Source organism: Vulpes lagopus, chromosome 8 (genome assembly GCF_018345385.1).
Source record: "Vulpes lagopus strain Blue_001 chromosome 8, ASM1834538v1, whole genome shotgun sequence".
Lineage (NCBI taxonomy): Eukaryota > Metazoa > Chordata > Mammalia > Carnivora > Canidae > Vulpes > Vulpes lagopus.
Window position 1 is genome coordinate 46,565,115 of NC_054831.1, and position 23,461 is coordinate 46,588,575.

General features: G+C 40.4%; 1 protein-coding gene across 5 annotated transcripts in view; it reads right to left on the minus strand.

Annotated features, from left to right (window-relative positions):
• The window catches only part of DCLK1 (doublecortin like kinase 1), a 341,749-nt gene that overhangs the window by 94,294 nt on the left and 223,994 nt on the right, over positions 1-23,461 (minus strand). For all 5 annotated transcript variants that reach the window (XM_041768042.1, XM_041768040.1, XM_041768041.1 and 2 more), the window contains exon 5: positions 2,319-2,435. In XM_041768042.1, coding sequence (XP_041623976.1) covers positions 2,319-2,435 — 117 coding nt within the window. The remainder of the gene's footprint in view (positions 1-2,318; positions 2,436-23,461) is intronic.

Below are 23,461 nucleotides of genomic sequence, written 5' to 3' on the forward strand. Positions count from 1 at the left end.
AAGATTTTAGGAGCGACAGGCTGACTAGGCCCACGATCTTGTTCTTCCTTTCTGCTCCATGGGGGTTCATTTTGACAGCCCAGGTTTGCTCAGAGAAAATGAGCAATTTTCTTTGGTCAAGACTGAACATGCTGTAAAGAGCTCAGGCTTCACCTGCTGGCTGATTAATGAACAAGCTAAGGTCTCCAAGGGGAGTTGTACATGCACCTCTCTGCCATTTGGTAGAAGTCCACATCTCTGTACAGGTGGTATCTCTCTTAAAGGGAAAGACTTTCCCCAATATCTGTTTCCAGGGAAGGGATGATCTTCAGACAGAAATTCTCTCTTGACCCAGGTAATAGGCTCTCTGAAGGTGGGTCATTAAAACCTTGGTCTATACTTCATGGTACCTAGAGCTCTGCTCTTGGCTTGCAAGGTTAAAGATGGACATTGCCACTTGGAAGCAAGTAGAGGCATAGAAAGGAAGTCATCTCTGTCATGCCAATAAATGAAGATGAGCAAGTCATATCTTTTACCAGATTATGCAGTCAAATGACTCCCTATATTTATTTCCCTTTTATTATCTATAATTCATTAGTTCTCAAACTTGGGTGAGCATCGGAATCATCTGGAGGGCTTGTGAAAACCCAGACTGCTGGGCCCTAAACTCCTGGGTTGCTGACTCAGTGGGTCTGCAGAGGGCCTCATCAAGACTGCATTTTTAACATGCTCAGATGATGGTGCTACTGATGGTCCAGGGAACCACATTTGGGGAGCCACTTCCTTAACCCCTGTGTTTCATAGTATGGTACATACATAGATCATCTGATTAAAATTGCTTAGAATACTTGCTACAACATAGGTTTATGGCCTATGTATCAGAATCTGAGGCATGGGGGCAGCAGTCAGAATGACAAACTTTACTGAGTTCCCAAGTAACATTCATGCACTCTATACTTTGAGTCTCAATACCTCACTCATTAGCAAAGTCTCATTTCAGGGTTCCGTTCAATCTGGGTGAGCTATGTCATATTAAGGAAAGAGTTCTCAGCCTACCCTTAAACTAGGAGAAGCAAACAAGCTGCATCTCAAGGGCTAACCATGATCTGAGACTTATTCCTTGACTGGTTATGATGTGGGGCATGCTGTGAGAAGGGGGCAGTGGCCACCCGTTGAACATCAAAGAAGAAGATCTTTGGAGACTAGGGATTTGCTGTGAACAATAAAAGCCCAGGGAGAAGGCAATTCAGAGAGAACCAAGATGAGCTAGGTGCTCTAGCTACCCAGCTTACTAAGAGTTTCTTTTTCCAAGACTTCCTTTGGAGGTCATAGTTTTATTTTTTAATTAGGAAAAACAGATCGGAGCACCTCTCTCTTTTTAAGTATGGAGGTTATAACTCACACTGTAGTTTAATAGCTGGCGAATGATGCCAGAGACAGGCCTTGTTGCTCCAGCTTAGAGATCTCTGCACATGTCTCTTGGCTCACGCTGGCGAGTACAAGGCCTCCATGTAGCCACAAAGTGTCTTTGTCTCTATTCATAAGAGCTTCCTCTGTCTTCATGAAATTAGGGACAATCACCTTGATGTACATATCATTTAATAATTCCCATTCAACAATTTATATTATTTAATAAATAATTCTCTTCAGGAGTGAAATAGACCTTATTCCTGAAACTAAAAAGAAAGAACCAAAAACCAAACCAAACCAAACACATACCTTCTGACTCATTTTATTTTTAAGACCAAAGAAGGAAGATGCAGGGCTGAGACAGTCATTTGTTGAGAGTACACATCCTGCTATAGCACCAGCATAGAGCCCCTGAGAGGCAGGACACTGACCCAGAGTCAACACAACTTTTCCTGCTCCAGGCTCTTATTCTTACTGCTTTTAGTTCCAGAGCCACTCTGGGGCCCAGAGTAAAACATGTGTTTTACGGAAGTTCAGTAAATACAAATTGGAAACTCCTCATAAGCCAGTGCCAAGTAGAAGAAATGCTTCAACAGAGGCTTTTGGAGTTGGAGGGGAGGGGGGTTTGCTCTTAGCGTGAAAAATTGATTTTGGTGGTAGAAATGACGCAAGTCGGTAGTATACTTCTATTTGTGGGCAAATTTGGGTTTCCTGAGTCTTTGCTAAGTAAGTTTTCCCAAGCTTGATGCCTTTCCTTTAAGCTAACATGCTAGACTCCAGCAAATCTGTTCCACACCACTCCAACTTGTTCTAAAATTATAAACCGGAATCTACCCTATCTTAAAAACCTCATGCTCTGGGCTTCACACACCCTCTGCTCATCATGCGTCAGAAACAAGACAGTTTCTTCATCTCCTGTGGTGCTTTACCTGAGCTGGTTGATGCAGGGGATTTGCTGCGCCTGGAAGGCCCCGGGCTCTTGGTGGCGCTCCTGCGCGATGATGAAGCTATTTTGGTGTAAGAAGTGGACTTCACCACTCGACATTCTGGAGAAAGAACAACAACCACACATCATTATAGGAGCATGGCACAAACCATTCAAAATGCACAGAAAACCTGGAAACAGATATATATGGCCACCCTCAGCCGCATCTACTTCCTGCCAACCCAGTGCTTATCTATAACAAAAGCCAAAAAACAATGAGGAAAGGGTACGGTGGGCGGGCGTCTTAGACACTGAAGTAAATAATACTCTAAGCCTTGTAGTTTACCTTGTTTACAATAATATTTTGGATAGATGAGGAGTAATAGCTTAGTAAAAGGGTGTTTTTGTTGGTTCTCTCCACCCGCCTTGTGTGTTATTTGTGTTTATGTATTTCTTTCAGGATAAATTGTTCTTTCTTCCAAGAAAAATGTTAGACCAAAGGTCAATCTCATAAACCAAGATATGCAGTGATTGAGGATTCTACCCATCAGGTCCCAATTTATTGGTCTTAGGGATTCCTTGCAGTGCTAGCGATGTTTTTTGTTTGTTTTTGCCATATGTTAAGAAATGACACCATTGGCTCAAAAGAGGTCAAATTGGTGGAGATGACTTTACCCTGCTACAAGGGCACCGTGTGAGTGTGTGCCACCACACAACAGTGTTTATAGGATGGTTCTAGGCCTGAGGATGAAAAACAATTTGCTTTTGTTAGATTTAAATCTTTGGTGTTTGTGTTCATGAAATTTAACATTAAACTTGGGTTCAACATTTCATTACCATAAGTAATTATGCTAAAAAACACCTTTCTAAATAAGTGTGCATTTATCTGATTATTTCTTTAGGAAAGATTTAACCTCTGCACATGAAATTTAGTTTCTAGTTACTGGAAACCAGGCACATTGCAGGTGCTTAAAAAATTCTGTTGAAGAAAGTAGGATTTTGATTCTAAAGAGATGCACTTTTGAAAAGCTTTTGACGAACTGCCCTCCAGGGAGGCTGACCCAAATTGTACTTCCATCAGAGTATGAGAGTACTCATAGCCTAACCCCTCACTAAGGTTAGGTTCTATCTTCTCAAAAAATCTTTAATTTCTACACAATATCAGACTTCATTGCCTTAAATCTGAATTGCCTTGATTACCAATAAAGTTCTATATTTTTTCGCAGATGCTTTTTAGCCATTTGTATTCTTTTGCTATTATTTGCTCATGTCCTTTGGCCCTTTGCAATTCGCATGTTCTTCTTCTTATTGGTTTCTAAGAATGCATTCTGTATTAAAGTTCTTTCCTTTTGTCTACCACATTAAAAATATTTATCTTTGTAGGTAGTTGTTGAAGTATGTTAGCTTTAAATGTGGTATTCTTTTTAGGTATAGTAGTCTAAAATTGAAATCTATTGATTAGCTTTTCCCTTATGCATTTTTTGCCATTTTATATTTCAATAACAAAGAAATCATAATAATTCCAGATCTATTTCTGATGCTTGAATTTGAAATTTTCTTCCCTAATCATGAAATTTCTAATTTTCTGAGCTCAAAACATGTTTTTCTCTCCTTTATACATTCTGAATGGCTTTATATAAACATCTTTTCCTATTTTTCCCAGACCAACAAAGTAGTTCATATTGTTTAATAGAGAAGACATGTAAGTGTACATAAAATACAAATGTTGGAAGGCTGTACATAGGAGATAGGGGAGAATGTCTCCTGGAGAGCCTTATGCATTGAACTATAGGGGGTAGTGAGGCAAAAAAGAAGAGGAAGGATTTCAGGAAGAAAAAGAGAGGAAAGAAATTCCACCTTGAGGTATTAGTTATGTGGTCTTTTTGTCAAAAGCAGAGAGAAAATGATCCAGGGCATTACTGAGCATATCCAGGCTTCCCTGGTAGTTACTTGGGTCACTGTTGGCTGCTCTAGCCTAGCCAGATGGTCCTGAAATAGACTTCTATTTCTTATAGAGGGAGAGGGAGAGGGAGGGAGAGGGAGAGAGAGAGAGAGAGAGAGAAAGAGAGAGAGAGAGAGAGATATCAGCAAAAATTAAATGACAGAAGTTAGCAAGAAATATAATAAAAGATACAACCAGAACCTCAAAAATTATTCTCATGGGGTGACAGTGTCCACAGGTGTGTCTACATAGGTTTAATTCACAAAATAGATTTTGGGACATGTGAAGAGGACATCCAATTAGCTCAAGGCTCTGTCCATGTAACAGACAACAAATCCTGGAATTTGTCCTAGCCTTGGATACTGGCCTGGCCTTTTGGAAATATATTAGCAACCAGATTGGATGGCTGCAATATTGCTGGTCCACTGGCATGCTTCCAATTAAACTTCCATCATGTGTCCACAGTGTGCCAAGTGCTGAGCATGGCAGGCATACTGAAGAAAATACAAAGTTTTGGGACTCAAAATACCACCTGGTAGTGCAGTATGGAGTCTTCTAGCCACCAGTAATTTGAACGAAATCATTGTTGAAACTGAGGGTTCTTTTGCTAATTTTTATGTCATGAAACTCATGTTTGAAAAAACCTTGGTATGAAACAAATTGTTTTGAATAATAATACATTGTTCATTTTAACTCAAAATCAGGGCTATAACGAGGGCAGGATGACCAGGACTTTTTGTCTCAGATCATGAATATTTAGGGGTCACTAAATTTAAAATAATAATTTAAAAAGCTCAGTATCTAGTGAGCAAGAATGAAAAGTTAAAATAAGAAGCTACCAGATGGTGCACATTGGTAATAACACCCATCTGTGAGTCGCAACATGAATTAAAAAGCTGATTTTAGGGTTTGTCGCGTGCTGGTTGCCACAGGTGCCAGAACTGCTAGTTATGGCTCCAACTACCAACCAGGGCTCTGGGATCAGCAAAACTGAACCAATCTTACTACACTAAGTAGTAGCTACCATAAAGATGTTAGGTAGCTCAGCCTTATCAGAGCCAATGTGGGCGTTTTGTTTGATTTTTGAAGTATTGAAAAGAACTCATGGGCTCATGCCATGCTTCTAGAGCTGCTCTTGCTTCTCTTGAACCTAGTTTTCACCATATCATTAATCTATCAAAAGTATCCATTTATTAGTCTGCCCCCTCACCTCCTACTCCACTTGGTACTAACCAGTCCTGGCATGTGAAAAAGTGTGTAAAGTTCCTCCATAAATATTGGCCCAAATTGCTACTGATTCTTTTTCTTTTTAAGATTATTTATTCATTTATTCATGAGACACACACACACACACACACAGAAAGAGAGAGAGAGAGAGAGAGAGAGAGAGAGAGAGGCAGAGACACAGGCAGAGGGAGAAGCAGGCTCCATACAGGGAGCCTGACGTGGGACTCATTCCCAGGTCTCCAGGATCATGCCCTGGGCCGAAGGTGGTGCTAAACCGCTGAGCCACCCAGGCTGCCTGCTACTGATCTTCTTACCACTTGTGTGAACTCTTACTATTCACTGACTTCATCCAACTTCTCATTTTATAGAGAAGGAAACTGGGTCTCAGTAAGGCTAAATGACTTCTATCAGAACCCTAGGCTTGGATTGCTGGCTTCCTCATGACCCCAGGATCTGATGTTGTCACTTACGCAAGCTGTCCTACTGTGAATAAAGGATGAAAAATTTCTATCAGTGCCCATGGTTGGGGCAGAGAGACAAGTAAGTGATGGTGGATAGTGGGAAGCATTGCAAACAACCAGTTCCCATATCGACATTAGGGTAAAAAATGAAGATACTAGAGCTACAACTCTATCAAGATGCCTATCGTATCAGGAAACAGAACAGAACAAAACAATAAATGCTCTTTCAGAAGTGGAGTTATAGTGAAGTATTAGGCTGGGGGTCATGGAGTCTGAAAGATAATTACAAATATTACAAATCTTGTACCTCTTGCCTTCAGGATAATAGTGAAGCTTCATGAGTCATATAACGGATTAGAATAATTCTGAAAGGCTAGGGCTGAATAACAGAAAACAGAAACAAAACAATGACAGCAACTGCTTTTTTCCTAGGGTCAAAATAAAAGCAACTGAAGAAAATTGCAGCTCCAAGCCATAAATTAGGAAAAAAAAAAAACAAACCAACAAACCAAAAGACTCCAACCATCTTTCCCATTAAAGTTTAAATTTTAAGTACTTTAATTAGTTTAAATGGTAATGGTGTTTTATAATGGTGAAAAATGCAGTGAAGAAGGACAAATGCTTCATTACTTTAGAGAGAACACCAAAATCTTTGTCAGCTTAGAACCACAACTTAGAAACATCATAAATAATATGATCTAATGGCTAGTAAAACAGAAACCCTTATTTGTTCTCACAAAAGACAATTTCATAGCCTCTGGCAAGGAAAAAAACAGCACCCTCCATTCTCCCTCTCTTGTGGGGCCATTTGTTTTGGGAGGGTAATCACTTCATTCTGATATTTTTGGCACCCTTGTATTATGAGGGATGCATTTCCTTTGGCAGTGGAGAGAATGGACAGAACAGACACTCCTTAAGAAAGACCATATTGGGGGCGCCTGGGTGGCGCAGTGGGTTAAGTGTCAGACACTATGTCTCAGGCTCGTGAGATCCAGCCCCATGTCAGACTCCATGCTCACTATGGAGTCTGCTTGAGATTCTCTCTCCCTCTCACTCTGCCCCTCACACTTGCTTGTGCTCTCTCTCTTTATAAATAAATAAATAAATAAATAAATAAATAAATAAATAAATAAATACATCTTAAAAAAAGAAAAGAAAGACAATATTGAAGGATTGCAGGTAAGCCACTTGAAGCTTCCAGATAGTAATTTCTCTTGCTACTAAAGGTTGAAGTCTACCCAAAGTATAGAAAATCAGATCAAGCACATTAAATGGGTGTCTGGTGAGTGAAGCTACCACAGCAAGCAAACCAGATTTAATTAAATCTCTGCTTTGGAAAGTCCCTATACTCACAATTCTGTGAAGGAAAGTATAATTCTCCATATGGTCTCTATGAATGTTTGCCTTACAGATGTCCTCAAGATTTGGTAAGATAGGAATTAGAATATTTTCCACCTTCACCCTGGACCCCAATTCAAGAAATGAGCCTTCTGTAACGGACAAATTTAGAAAGACAACCCAGATGCCGATGTATAGGGAAGAGACTAAAACAGGAACAAATTCTTTGGCCATGTTCCCAGTGGCATGAGAACCTCCACTTATGCAGATTCTCCCCCCACTCAGAAACAGTTGGTAGGTAGGCTGTAGTGTTGTGGAAGGTGCTAGAGAAGAGAAATGATGGCAGAATGCCACCACAGGCACTAACACCTCACCTGAGTTCACACAGCAGGGACATTAGTGCCTTCAGAGGGACCCACTTGTGCCTTCTGTAGAACTCTGAAGAGCAAAGGGGAAGTCCCACGTGCCTAGACAGCCTTAGTGACATGCTGCATGCTGGCTAGAGAATATTCTTTAAACAAGGTATGTTTCTACTCCTCTACTCTCTTTTCAAAACCAACCAGAATAAAAGCACCGTCAAGCAGAGGCCTCTCAATTGATACCTGCTCGAAATTCAGTTGTTCAGAACTGTTAAGGAGATGAGCAAGTTCACCTGGAAGAATCCATCACGAGCAGTAGAGGCTTTGTGCTTTCCTCCCCACCCTGATTACAAAGATAAGCTTCCTCTCAACTTGGCAAAAGCACAAAGCCTCCAAATGGAATAGCATTCCTCTCTTTGGTTATATGCAAAAGGGAGTCAGGAAGCACATTCAGTTCTAGAGACTTTTTATAAAAATGACACAAACTCAACGACCGAGAGAGAACTTGGGATTCTGTCTCTAACTCTCCACCACGTCGCTCTTACATGTTCACATGCCCTCAGTTGGAAGGAGCCCTCTGAGAATGCCAAGGTTATCAGCGGTTACCAAATCAACTCTCCTTAATTCATGAGTATCTTCTCCTGTCTCTAGAAGTGGCTGTCCAGCTTTCTCTGGAGCACCTCTGGTGCTTGGAGGATTCACCATGTCTGTCTCATGGTTTTGAAGCCTTCACCATCCTGCTTAGTCTCTGGATTGTCAGCACTGGTGAACTTAACAGAGCATTCTTGGTTATGTCTGGCAACTAAGGTTTACTTCTGATAGAAACATGATGATTTTTGCACTTCACAGTAGCATCACAGGATATCCAAATACAGGCTCCTTGCAGGAAGGGTCAGTCTGCATCTCCCCAGCAAGGACTGAAGCCCATTCTCTCATTCCTGTGCCACCTGCATTCTGAGTCAATCCTGACACTTTGACAGTGAAATTCCCATCCCTACTGGCTGTGGGGTTGGGAACCAGTGTTACTTCCCTAAGCTCCATATGCAGCATGTCTAGAATAAAAGCAGTCGAGATTGAAACACTCTGAGACATGGTTTTTCAAAAACGAAGTATGTAGCAGACTGAGCTGAAAGTGAAGGCATTGGTTGGAGTCGCTTAGCTGGAGAGTAAAGTCCCAGAAATTGAGATTTTTAAAGTACCTTCTAAAAATACAGCTACGCGTGTCTAAACCCAGCACCTAGACTGGCCCACCACAACTTTTCAGAACACTCAGCTGAGCACTCCAGATGGCGCACACGTGTTCCCACAGCCAGGGCTGCTGGCTGTGAAGCTAACACCAACCAGCTCTGGAAGCACTCATTGGCTGAGACTCCTTTATGTAACCTCTGCAGAAGACTTTAGGGCACTGGGATTTTCTGTACTAATGTCACAAGAGTCACCCCTCAGAATGATTCTCTTCTCTAAATACTTTCCTTTCTCCTAACAGTCAAATAAAAGTTAATTTTCCCTTCATAACAATGTAGACATATATGGAGGTCTGGGGTGGGAGCAGTTTTGCTCTAAGACATTAGCCTGGTAACCCAGGTTCCTGCTATCTTATTTCTGTCACCCATGAGTGTTCTTGTCCATTTGGTCCCAGCCTGCTGGTCAGGCAGTCCTTGCGGTTCAGCCCTGGAGGAGGGAGAAAGGAGGGCGACCTCCAGACACTAGGCAAGAAAAGCTGCTCCGTGCCTTGTTCTGTCCGGTCCTCATTTCCTAAAACGAATTCTGTTATTTCCTTTGTCCCTCATGTCAGTGATGCCTGGCTGAGAACCACTGCTTAGATCCCTTCATCAGGCCACGTTTCCCATGGTCTTCCATCCATTCTTAAGTTCCTCCTTGAGGGTGTTATGAAGCCATCACTAACCACCTGCCTGGGTCCCTGAAACAATGCATTTTGCACATTCTTTCTATAGCTGTGGCCAACATGAATTGATAGTTTCAGTCTTCTATGCATTCACTATAGTGCAGATGATGCAACTGGCCACACTGAAGGTCTTCCAATTGTCTGCTAAAATTGGATCAGCGTCGATTGCTTCACCCATCTCTGAGAGCATGGGAGGACACGGGGCCTTGAAACACTGGGGGTTTCTCACTTGAGAGTTTGGAGAATGGAGGAGGTTATGGGGGCACAGCCTTCTGCGCTGTACAAATCTTAGTGATAGAGAAGGGCCAGGAACATCGCCCAAATAGCTGCTCTCCAAGTCATCATTTCCCTTCCAGGGACCACCTGACCTTGCAATGAAACTTTTGGAGCCCAGCCCCAAATAATGCTACCCGGGCCATGTTAGTTTGAGGCCAGGTATCCAGGCAGATACCTTTCTTACCTACTGAGCCTGGGAATATGTAACCCTATTCGTCAAGCCAGGCAGAATTGCCTCAAAACGCCACATCATATACCCTTTTGCCAATATGAAGTCAAGATCTTGTCTTTCTGGAAGTCTAAAATATACCTGTAGTTGGTAAGCTTGTTTTCCCATAAAAGCCCAACATCATAAGCTTTAAACTTGTCCCTGAGGGCAGCCTTTTTTTTTTCCTGCATTTGCCCAGGATCTGCTGCCTCATTAGCCCATACAACTCCACTAACAATCTTCATCTTTTTGAAAGTAAAGCAGTTACTAAAATTGAGAAGCACCCCTTGGCTCGCTCTGAGCTTCTCATCAGAAACCTGTGTGCCTTTGGTGGGAGGTTTGAACAAATTACAGACATTGAGGGCCTTCCTCCCAATGTGTTCCTGTTGATAGACGCATGCATGTCATCTGGCTCAAGAGGGATGCATTCTCGGTCTTCACTGAACACTGAGTGACTGAGTATACAAATGGACAATAGCTGGACCATGCAGAACAATAGAACTCTGACCCACTACTTCAGCAAGCAAGCCAAGCCTCATCTATGCTCACCAGCCAGGAAGCCAGCCTGCTGTAAGTCAGACTAGCCACAAGTCAGATTGCGTTCCCTAGTAACGACCCAGGAAGCTAACCAGTAACTGCTGTAACAATCAGCCCAACATGGCCAAGACTTGATTAATAGATGACAGCTTCCCCTAATTTTTGTCCTTGTTTCCAACTTCAAACCAGAGAAAGCTAAATATGTACCCCAGCCAATCACACAGCTAGCCCACCCACAGCTTCCCCACACCAACAATCAGCCCACACCTGAAGCCTTCCCTTTTCGCCGTTTATAAAGCTCTCCCACTCCTCTGCCTGCTCTAAGTCTCTGCCAAAATGCAAATGATGGCGGCTAACTCCTTTGCTCTAGCAAAAAATAAATAGCCTTAGCATGATCTTGTTTGGTTGGTTGGTCTTTGTTTCTATAACACACACAGCTCTCCCTTTTAGCCTCAAATAAAGTAACTGGCTTGAGTCAAGCATCATGTCGTATGAAACAGGCTTACCTTCATCCATTAGAGTCATGAGAACATTCACAAGGGGAAAAGGCTGACTGCAGAAACAGCAGATGAACGAACATCTCCAGTCTCACACTCTGGGCCTACACTGATGGGGTGGGTTCCCATGTGTGACAGCGCACATCATCTGAATTTCTATTTCTATTTCTTCTTTTTTGCAAAGTGCGTGTGTTAATTTATGAAGGCTGCTATAACAAATTGCTGCAAACGTGGTAACTTAAAGTGACCAAAATGTATTCACTCAAGATGCTGGAGACCAGAAGACCAAAATCAAGGTGTTGCAGGGCCACGGTCCCTCCAAAGGCTCTCTAGGGAAAAATTCATTTCTTGCCTCTTCCAAGTTCTGGTAGCTCCAGGCATTCCTTGACTTGTGGCCACACCACTGACATCTATGCTTCCATCCCTGCACGAACATCTGCTCTGTGTGCCTGTTTTATCTCCTTTTGCCTGGCTCATATGAGGACGTTTGTGTTCGGGACCTCCTGAATAATCCAAAGTAGTCTCCTCATCTCCAGATCCTTAGCCTAATTATATCTGCAAAGCTGCTTTTTCCAAATAAGGTAACATTTAAGAGTTGATATCTTTGGGTGGTCATTAGTCAATCTACTGCAGCAGGTGTGACACAACTTCAGGACAAGCATTTCTTGAGAATTTTTTGCAGAAAATCTCTTGTTATTCCCCTGCCAAAAACCTTTCCGTGACTCCTTGCTGCTTTTTGAGAACATCCTTGGCACACTCCATAAGATTCCTGTCTACCTCAGCCTCTGTCTCATCTTTCCTTTGGGTACAATATTTCAGTTTCTTACATGCACTAAATATCTTCCTACCTCTGAGCATTAAAACCTTCATTTCCCAGCATAAGACTCAAGTTGGCCATACTACTACCTCACCTGGCTAACTTCTGCACATACTTCCTGCTCAGATTAAATTCATTCATTTGAGCATCTGCCTTTGGCTCAGGTCATGATCCCGGAGTCCTGAGATCGAGTCCCACTGCTTCTCCCTCTGCCTATATCTCTGTCTCTCTCCCTGTGTCTTTCATGAAAAATAGATAAAATCTCAAACAAAACAAAAAAAAACAAGAACAAGTGCTGGTTTTATAAGTGCTTTGCCAAGAATTGAAAGGGTGATGTGACAGTGAGTGGCTGAGTGAGTGGTTTTTCTCTACTGGTGGTCAGGGAAGGTGTCTGGGAGTAGAGGACATTGAAGGTGAGCTCTGAACACAAGGAAGAGCCAGCCATGTGCGGATTAGAGGAAACAAAGGGAGGCAGGGAAGAGATCAATCAAGTCAGGTGTGAGAAGACTAAGAGAGAGGTTTGGATTGTACTTTATGCAAGATGGGGAGTTATAGAAGGGTTTTAGGCAAAGCCATTTTATTTGTGAGTCTACAAGGTCACCCTGGCTGTTACATAGAGAAAGGGTTTCAAAGGGGCTAATATAGGTGAGAAAAGATGCTGGCTTGAGCTATGGTGAAGGAAATGGAAATGGACAGAACAGACTAACTTCGGGTATGATGCAAAGATGGAGTCCACAAAACTCAAGGATGCACCAAGATGGGGTGTGGGGTGGACAGGACAATTTCAGCCTACACGATCTTTGGTGGGTGTACTGCTGAGTCCTGATGAAGGGTCTGTACATGCAGTGACATCACATGCCAAAGGGCAGGGAGCGAGTGTTTACCAAGGCCTATGGTCCTCCTGCAGGATAAAGGACAGACTCTCCAGCTCTTTACAAATCCTTGTCCTTCCCTTGACCTATTCAATTAGAATCACTGGAAGTGGGACCTGGGGCATTAACAAAATCCCGTGGTGATCCTGATGGTGTGGATCCACAGATCAGAAAGCTTTTGCCATTCTCTGGTACACAGATAAGAAAATTACTAAACGAAATTCAGAGGCTCAGAGTTTGAAGTAATTGTACAATGTGGCATTTGGAAAGAGGGATAAAATTAACAGAATGAGATGAATTAGCAAGACAAATCAATCTTGAAAAAGCAACAGGTATCTGTCCCACTTTAGATTGGTCCCAATTCACATGTTCAAAAACAATAAACTATCATACTGAGACCTAGCTGAAAGCAGACTTTGGAAAAAGAATAAGAATTCACATTTATTAGCAACTCATGACCACCTGGTTCTTGTTAGCTATAAAATAGAAAGGCTCTGAAAATAGACAAGAAATAAGAAACAGATAAATTACTCAAGAACTGAAAGCTAGAAAATGGGTATGAACTCCTAGGGAAAAGAAAAGGATATAAAAGAAGCTCCCCCGCCAAAAAAGAGCATAGAACTATAAATTGAAATTAAACTTGATAGCTTTAGCTTTCTCGTTGGGAAGGCTCCTCTATGTCTGGCTTTATCTCAGCCATGCAGAAGCAAGGATAATGTACATCTTTGGTTCAGTGGTCTAGCACAGGTCTGAGTGCTTCATGGTCAGGAGGTCTGGAAGGGGCCTCACTGGGAAAGATGAAGGTGTGGAGCTGGTGGACAACACAAAGTAATGAGAGTTGAGAAAGCCAGGTATGTCATTCACAAAGGATAAGGTTTTATTCTGAATTGTCACATGCCCCCTTAATGGGATTAGGACTAGAACCATTTAGATGACAATGGGGTCTGCTCTTCTCCCACTAAAACAAACTCACAGGCTCTGTGCTGTCCAATAGTTTGGGTTCTGTTTAGGAACATTCCTTCCTACCTTGTGCTGATGTGGTCCATGGACCAGCAGCCTCAGCATCACCTGGAAGCTTGTAGGATCTTAAGTTCCACTCCAGACCTACTGAATCAGAATATGCATTTTACCAGTGTTCCTAGTAATTTGTATTCACATTAAAGCTAATGCTATGGAGAGGTATCCTTAAGTCAGTGACTCTGATCTGAAGGAGCATGTGAAAAAGGTTCCTGGGCCCAGGTCCCCAGAGGTTCCAACCCCATAGGGTTGAAATAGATCTTGAGCAAGCACCTTAGCTGACTGTGATTCTAACACTCAAATAATAATTTAAGAAACAGGGCCATAAGATGGTAATAAATAGGAGTTAGTTGCTCTAGAAAGGAATAAATAACAGATAGACCCCAACAACTTACTGAGAGCAATATTTAAAAAGAGTGTTTGTTTCTTGACTTCCTTAATGGTAAGAATCACTTGAGGGTTATTGGTAAATATTCAATTTCCCAAACCCCTTCCCCTAGACCAACAATCTAGGAATTTATATTTTTAATATGTTTCCTGGGTGGTTTCTTATACCTAGAAAGGCTTAGAACTGCTTTGCTGGGAGGCACACAGCTCAAGAAAAATATCTATGCTACAATTAAGTACCGCTGTGCAAGGTGGGCCTGAGCTATCCAGCTTATCACCTGGTCAATTAAAGAAGAGGACCCAGGTTCTTGATAGGGGGAGGAGTTTACATATAAAAGAAGTTTCCAGAAAGTCACTGACCCTCATCTAGATGTTCAGGACATCAAGCCTGATTGGAAATAGAGATTGTCTACCAGGAGGGGGTATACCTGCATTTGAAGAGAAATCATCGGAGTCTCATCCTGAGAAAAGACAACCAAACCTGACTCCACATTGAGTAAATGAGATTTGGGAGTCATGCTTTTGTGTCTGAAGGTAAAGATAAGACCTGAGGAGATAATTCTCCATAGAGTTGAGGGCCCATTTCTGGGTTCTCTATTCTGTTCCATTGATCTATGTGTCTGTTTTTGTGCCAGTACCACACTGTCTTGATGATCATAGCTTTGTAGTACAACCTGAAATCCGGCATTGTGATGCCCGGGGCTCTGTTTTTCTTTTTCAATATTCCCCTGGCTTTTTGGGGTCTTTTCTGATTCCACACAAATCTTAAGATTATTTGTTCCAACTCTCTGAAGAAAGTCCATGGTATTTTTTTAAAAATATTTTATTTATTTATTCATAAGAGGCACAGAGAAAGAGAGGCAGAGACACGGGCAGAGGGAGAAGCAGGCTACATGCAGAGAGCCTGATGTGGGACTTGATCCGGGGTCTCCAGGATCACACCCGGACTGAAGGCGGCGCTAAACCACTGAGCCACCGGGGCTGCCCAAGTCCATGGTATTTTGATAGGGATTGCACTGAATGTGTAAATTGGCTGGGTAGCATAAACATTTTCACAATATTAATTCTTCCAATCCATGAGCATGATATAGTTTTCCATCTCTTTGTGTCTTCCTCAATTTCTTTCAGAAGTGTTCTGTAGTTTTTAGGGTATAGATCCTCTACCTCTTTGGTTAGGTTTATTTCTAGGTACCTTATGCTTTTGGGTGCAATTATAAATGGGATTGACTCCTTAATTTCTCTTTCTTCAGTCTCATTGTCAGGGTAGAGAAATGCCACTGATTTCTGGGCATTGATTTTGTATCCTGCCACACTGCCGAATTGCTGTATGAGTTCTAGCAATCGTGGGGTGGAGTCTTTTGGGTTTTCTATGTACAGTATCATGTCATCTGCAAAAAGGGAGAGTTTGACTTCTTCTTTGCCAACTTGAACGCCTTTCATTTCCTTTTGTTGTTTGAGTGCTGAGGCGAGGACTTCTAGTACTATGTTGAACAGCAGTGGTGAGAGTGGACATCCCTGTCGTGTTCCTGATCTTAGGGGAAAGGCTCCCAGTGCTTCCCCATTGAGAATGATATTTGCTGTGGGCTTTTCATAGATGGCTTTTAAGATGGTGAGGAAAGTTCCCTCTATCCCTACACTCTGAATTGTTTTGATCAGGAGTGGACATGGATGGAGCTGGAGGGTATTATGCTGAGTGAAGTAAGTCAATCGGAGAAGGACAATCATTATATGGTTTCACTCATACAGGGAATATAAAAAATAGAGAAAGGGATTATAGGGGAAAGGAGAGAAAATGGGTAGGAAAAATCAGAGATGGTGACAGACATGAGAGACTCCTAACTCTGGGAAACGAATAAGGGGTAGCAGAAGGGGAGGTGGGCAGGGGGATGGGGTGACTGAGTGACGGACACTGAGGGGGGCACTTGATGGGATGAGCACTGGGTGTTATACTATATGCTGGCAAATTGAACTCCAATAAAAAATATATATATATATATTTTGGACCATATGTATATATGATAATTCTCCTACCAAAATCATCTTTGAGCCAGCTCTGTCATCTCAAGGAGGAAAAAAATAAAAACTCAATAGGGAAGCTGAAGGGGGGAAAAAAAAACCCTAACTATAGGACAGGAATAAACATTCCAACCCTGGTATAGAAGAAAATAATCAGAACGTCATGATAAATGATAAGCTGAACTTATGTGGTTATAAAAGGATTGAGTAATACTCAAGAATAGCAATGCAAATCTACTTCTGAGCAAAATCTCATTGGGATGGAATTTAATTTAAAGGTTTTGCCTTCAAGGAATAGGGACAATCACAGGAGTTGATAAAACTTAGCTACTTCAGGGAAGAAACAGGTAACACAAATGTGTACATTTGGCAGAGCACAAAAAGTCAGGAATTGAATCAGCCATACCCTCCCTAAACTCTTCTTTTTTTTTTTTTTTTAAATTTTTTATTTATTTATGATAGTCACAGAGAGAGAGAGAGAGAGAGGCAGAGACACAGGCGGAGGGAGAAGCAGGCTCCATGCACCAGGAGCCTGATGTGGGATTCGATCCCGGGTCTCCAGGATCGCGCCCTGGGCCAAAGGCAGGCGCCAAACCGCTGCGCCACCCAGGGATCCCCACCCTAAACTCTTCAAATTCATGTTTTAATATATAATTCCTCTACTGGTTTGTGACCCCATAATCAAAATTAAAATAATCAGAGCCTTAGAATGCAGAAGTAATGATTAAAGTAATGGTTCTATAGTCTAAAGAAATAAAACTTTGCAAACAACTTGTGATTGTTTTTCCACCATAAATAATTACTATGGAGATAGCATAAAGGTGTTCTGTACCTAAAATAATAGTACCACTTACAGGAGGGGATTAAAATGCTAGAAGTTCCCTAGACAGGGGCGCCTACGTGGCTCAGTTGGTTAAGCATCTGCCTTGGGTCAAGCCATGATCTCAGAGTCCTGGGATAGAACACCATGTCTGGCTCCCAGCTGGCTGTCTGCTTCTCCCTCCTACTCGTGGGCAAACTTTCTCTATTTCTCTCACTACTCTCAAATAAATAAAAAAAATCTTCTTCTTCTTCTGAAGAAGAAGAAGAAGAAGGAGAAGAAGGAGAAGGAGAAGAAGAAGAAGAACTACTAGTAGTAGAAGTAGTAGTAGTTCTGGAGGCACATTATCTAAAGGCTAAATAGGTTCTTAAGAAAGTTTTCATTTCCTTCCAAGAAAATACATAAAAGTATGGCAGCCAATCATGTTTTTCCGCAACGGTTTATCTATTGTTCTAACTATGAACAGGCTTTAGAATTAGTGACTTCTTGGCATATTACAGAAGTACCTATCCTGAAGAAAAAAAGATTTTAGTAAGAGTTCCCCCTTGGTGCCACACAAGCAATACTTCTTTTCTAAAAGTCTCTGAAGAGTGCCACCAGGGAGATCTATTCAAAAAATTAAATTAAGTGCTGCATATAAATTCATTTTCTGTGAATCCATTATGCCTATGGATTTCTAGGGTACTCTTTGAAGGTAGCGGCATGAAAGAACCCAGGAAACAGGGATGAAATAAATTCTTTTCCTTTTTAAAATAACTCAGTACGTGAACCAGACAACACCCACATTAGGACCACTTTTCTAGACTTAGTGTTCCTGACTATTCTACTGCTCCAGGAAAAACAGCAAGTCAGTTTATTTCTTTTGAAGATTAAATAGGATAAAGAAATTTGAAAAGCCAGAGACAAAGTTTCACAGGTTTAATGCAAGTCAGATATAAATTTTGCTTCCTAAGATCAATAATGTATTCTAAACTTCTCCAGGTTAACCACCTCCCCTCAGCCCTACTACTGCCCATGCTGAGAAAGTAACTGTGTTTCCAGCTGGGTGGTGAGTCCCCAAATATTACCTTGCAATACAATTGGAAAGAAGAAATGTTTCTGGATTGCTTATACCTTTGGCAGAGTGAGCTTGCCTCAGAAGATAAATCCTGCTATTCTACAGTCAGCAATTTCTTAGGTGACACACTTGTCACACACAGCTAATGATGTGACATGTTAAAGTCTTGGGGGGACATCACAGGTTGTCCAAGAACCACAGATGACCCGTCCGAATGGACAAGGCAGGGAGATGAACACCTGAAAATGGCTAAACCAATGTGAAATGGGCAATCCTGGTGAATATCCCAGCTATTCCCAGACCTGCATTTTTAGCAGCTCGGATGGGTCTTTGAGTTTTGGATGGAACAATTAAAATGTTGTACAAGCAGATAAGATATTTGCCACCATTTCTGCGACCTGTTACGCTGATCACTAGATTTCTGGCTGCATGATCTGAGCTGCTCACAGATCACAAAAGATACTGTGTGTAGGGAAGAATAAGAAAATGGGAATTTGGGGAGAGTAGCCATAAATATTATCTTTAAAACAAAATTCCCGGTTTTTATTCAATGAAAACCTGAGGAAGGCCATTATCTAGGAACTGATCTCATGAGCATAATTTAATCACTTAAGTCTTGTAGCTAGGTTTTTTGTTAAGCACAGTGTTATATCAGATACAAATAGAAACCTTTGCCGGAAAGTATGCCCACCCATAAATAGGGAATGTAAAGTTATGAACGACAAAGTTTTCCTGGATAAGACAAACTTCTGAACAATTTCTTCTTTCCAAATTCTTTCACATTTATGCAATGTGAGAGGGACATTTTAAGGGTGAATTAATTCTTATGGGTAATTCTCTCATACTCTGAAAACTTAAAATTTCCTTTCCTCACTTTGCCAAAGAGTGTAATATTTATTATCCTGTTTCTCATGTTTCCTTGTTACTTGACTTTTTAATGAGAAGTATCCTCCCCATCAGCAGGATGGATTAGCAGCCTAATAAAATCTTTGGTTGTATAGTTTAATTTTAAAGTACTCTCTTCATGAGCCATTTATCTATTTTCCCTTCTATTCCAAATGACAGACATTAAATTACATCTCTGGGTAGATGTGATTAATCTTCTGTTCCAAAGTGAAGAAAAGAAGAAAAAGGTTAGAAACATTTAAAGCCTCTTTTCTTTTTTTATTAGGAGAAAGCAGACTATGGGTTGAAAATCTGATTTATTTCCCTTAAACCTATTTGAAGATCACCTTTAAAACAAGGGGTCAAATGTGGCTTGAAACGAATTCCCTGTGCAGTACTTATGTAAGTCCCTGGGTTATAGTATTTCAAGGCTAATAAATTTTGTAGTCATAGGAAGACAGCCATCTGATATGACAGTATATAGGATTTTGGAGGGATTGTGGTCTTTCAGTAAAAAGGGTCTGGGTAGAAGGGAGATAATATAGTCGACTTGCAGGGAAGCTGTCTGAAATCAGATGACATTCTATTTGCACTTGGCCCTCAGCCATCAAACAAATGAGTCATTACTGTAATCCTCATGGTAGTTATCTCTGGTAGAGTAATTCACTGAATGACTTCAGTAGGCTTCTTTTCATGGCTAGACTTATCATCTTCAAATATTTACCCAGTAAACGGAGATGTTGAGCTAAGGTAAACTTGTATTTTTATGGTAAATTTGGTCCTTTATTTCGAAAAACAAAGAAAAAGTGTCAAGAGATATTTAAAGACATTCAATTTCACATAGAGAGGGTTTTATTCTTTTCTGAAAATATTAGCAGAAATGTATTTAAATAGTTGCTAAAAGCCTATTCTCTGTTAGAAAACAGAAAAGTCATCTTGTTCTCCTCAGCCTTCCTGGCACATCATGTACCCAACAAAAATCAAAGAGTCCTAAACATCATTTAGGCTAAGAGAGACAATATTGAACATGATGGTCTCTTAGTAACGACAGGAGTCTACATGAGGTCCACTGGGCCTCACTTAGGGAGGAAAGCATATTCATACGTGCCAAATATAAACATTTAATGAAGACTTTTCCTCTTCTTTGAAAATGCCTATCAAAATGTTTTAAATGGATTTATTGTTTGTATAGGGATGATATATACCCATTGTAAAAATCCAAACAAAGCAAAAAAAGTTAAAAGAAAGCAGTAAATCTCAAATTAGAAGTTAGGAGCTAAGTCATGCTGGGACATACTAGGATTTTCCGTGCCCTTACTTAGCAACCACTTTTTAAAGTTTATAAACTAGACTTCTTTCTTTGTTTGTATACAGCTGAAGATTTATTGATTTTTTTCATTTTTAAAAATTATTTAAGTTCCTTTTTGTCAGTTTTGTTAGGAATACAGCATAAGACATCTTGGGATTCTGGTTCATTTCCTCATCTTTTTCTTCCCCCCAAAGATTTGGTGATACATATTATTTTTTAAGAAGAAATTTTGCTTGGAGCACCTAGGTGGCTCAGTGGTTGAGTGTCTGCCTTTGGCTCAGGTCGTGATCCTGGGGTCCTGGGATAGAGTCCTGCATCAGGCTCCCTACAGGGAGCCTACTTCTCTCTCCGCCTATGTCTCTGCCTCTCTTTCTGTGTATCTCATGAGTAAATAAATAAAACAAAACAAAATAAAATAAAATAAAATAAAATAAGGAATATGGCTTTTGATTTTCAGGGTCATTGTTCATTCCTCGCCTATAATATTTTTATTTTTACATCTTGATTACTGTTTTCTCCCAACCTTTTTTCTTTCTATATATGAAGGGAAATTAAGAGAAAATGCCCAAACAGGCTATCACAACCAGACAATTACTAAGGATACATTTATTTAAAATGTACTATAAAATAGTATTTCATGACATAGAATATTCTATGTGTTCACATAGAATATATGTCATGAAAAAAGTGGATTATCAAATGAGAGCATACAGTGCATATGTATGAAAATAAATGTTTCAAAGGATATTTATGAAGAGTTTTAATGCTGTTTTTCCTCCCTAGGTCAAGGGATTACATTTTTAAGAAGTTTTTTCTGCATTTTCAATTTTTTGTAATATATGAGCATTGATTTTTAAATGTAAAAATGCTCTTAAATTTTACAAAGTTTAGGTTTTATTAGAACAAACCCAAACAATAAAGAAAGGTATAATGTAAAAATGTCTCTCCCCTACTTCCCCATTTAGTTTAGCACCCAGAAGATAATCAGTGATAATTTCTTGGGAGTCTGTCATAAAATGTCAGCGCATATATAAGCATGCAAAAAGATGCATATGTGAACATATATGTGTATATGTGCTCTTTTTATTCAAACAGAATATAATATATAATATTGATATTTTGATTTTTTTCCCTACTTAATAATATGTATTGTGCAACTTTCTATATTGGCCCATTTAAATAGGCTTAATATTTATTAGTGACAGTGCAGTATTACATTAAATGGATATATCTTAATTTATTTAGCCAGACCTCTGTTAATAGCTTTTAGTTTTTCTTTAGATTTTTGTGGTTATATATAAACTGCAATAAACTTGACATATAAACTTGTGTACACAAAATTTCTAGAGACAGTTGCTGGATCAATGATCAAAGACAAATGAGCATTTAAAATTTGTATAAATTAGAGCTGTTTGGCACTATCCAGATTCTCATCAACTTTGTATGAGAATGATTTTCCTCTTGCTTTCACAACACATCCTTTTTTTATTAATATTTATTTATTTGAAAGAAAAAGAGAGAGGGAAGGAGGGGAAGGAGGAGGGGGGCAGAGGGAGAGGGAGAAGCAGGATCCCCATTGAGCAGGACCCTGGGATCATGACCTGAGCAGAAGGCAGATGCTTAAGGACTGAGCCACCCAGGTGCCCATACAACACGTTCTTTACATGTTGAGTAAAAATGGCATTACACTCTTGTGTTAATTTATATTTTGCAACTACTTCTTGAAAATTTTGTCATTTGGGCTTTTCTGTTTGTCCTTTTCTTTATTGATCAGCATATACTCTCTGTGTTACAAAATTTAGTCCTTCATAAGACACATTTTACACACAGTATTTTTTATCTCCTAACTTGAAATTTGTATAATGTTTTGCCATATAGATTTTTAAAAAAGATTTTTATTTATCTATTTATTTTAGAAAGAGAAAACATGTGAGTTGGGGGAGGGGGAGGGAAGGAGAGGGAAAGAATTTTGAGCAGATTCCATACTGAGTGCAGAGCCACACAGGTCTGGATCCCACTACCCTGAGATCATGACCTGAGCCTAAAGCAAGAGTCAGGCACTCAACTGACTGAGCCATCCAGGAGCCCCTGTCATACAGAATTGTTTTGCATTCTGATTGGCTAAACTTCTGTTCTACAGGTTCTGGGAATTAATTATTAAAAGGAACCTACTTGGGCAGCCCCAGTGGCTCAGGGGTTTAGCGCCGCCTTCCGTCCAGGGCATGATCCTGGAAACCCGGGATCGAGTCCCATGTCGGGCTCCCTGTGTGGAGCCTGCTTCTCCCTCTGCCTATGTCTCTGCCTCTCTCTCTCTATGTCTCTCATGAATAAATAAATAAAATCTTCAAAAATAAACAAATAAATAAATAAAAATAAAAGGAACCTACTCAATATGACATTTAAACAAAAGGTCACAAAGTATTTCCAAAGAACGTTCTCATTAGATGGGTGACACAGTAGGTTCTGTAAATGACCAATAAGGATTCAGGTAGACTATAGAGTTCTATCTCCAGAAACAGCATAAAATGTTGAATTTTAGAAAATTTTTAAAAATCATAAAAATGTTTACAAAAAAACCTAAACTGGATTAGCTAAGTAATTCTCAAGTTGCTTTATCCCCAATTACACCATGACTCTTGTAAAAATAAAATGACTATATTATAAATCCAGGTATATAAATACAGAATTTTTCTCCTTGTGCTTGAGTAAAAATGAATGGTGGGATTGCTAAAGGGTATGGGGTTTATTGCTGGGGTGATGAAAATCTAAACTTGATCGCAGTGATGGTTGTGCAATGCTATGAATATACTAAAAACTAGTGAATTGTGCACTGGTTGGTGCACTGGTCGGTAGGTGAGTTGTATGGTGTGTGAATTCTATCCCAATAAAGCTGCTATAAAGGAATAAATCATGGTGTGTTTTGAGTATAGCTGTGTGCAAAATAAATTACTGTGGTTTGCCCCCACATTGCCTGTAGCATCTTCTGCCCGCGCTAGGAAATAGTCTCCTTAGAAAGCAGGTTTTCAGGGGGCTCAGCTTTGTGGAGACGCCCTTCTCTCTTTGTTTATTCTCATTTGCCCTCTTTCCCTTTTTGGGTTCTCTGGATAGGGTGAGGGGCAGGGCAGATAGATGGGGACTTGCCAACCTTCTCTTCCACGTTTTTGTTATTCTTCTGATTTCTGGTATTAGACCATTTTACTTCAACATAGATGCTTT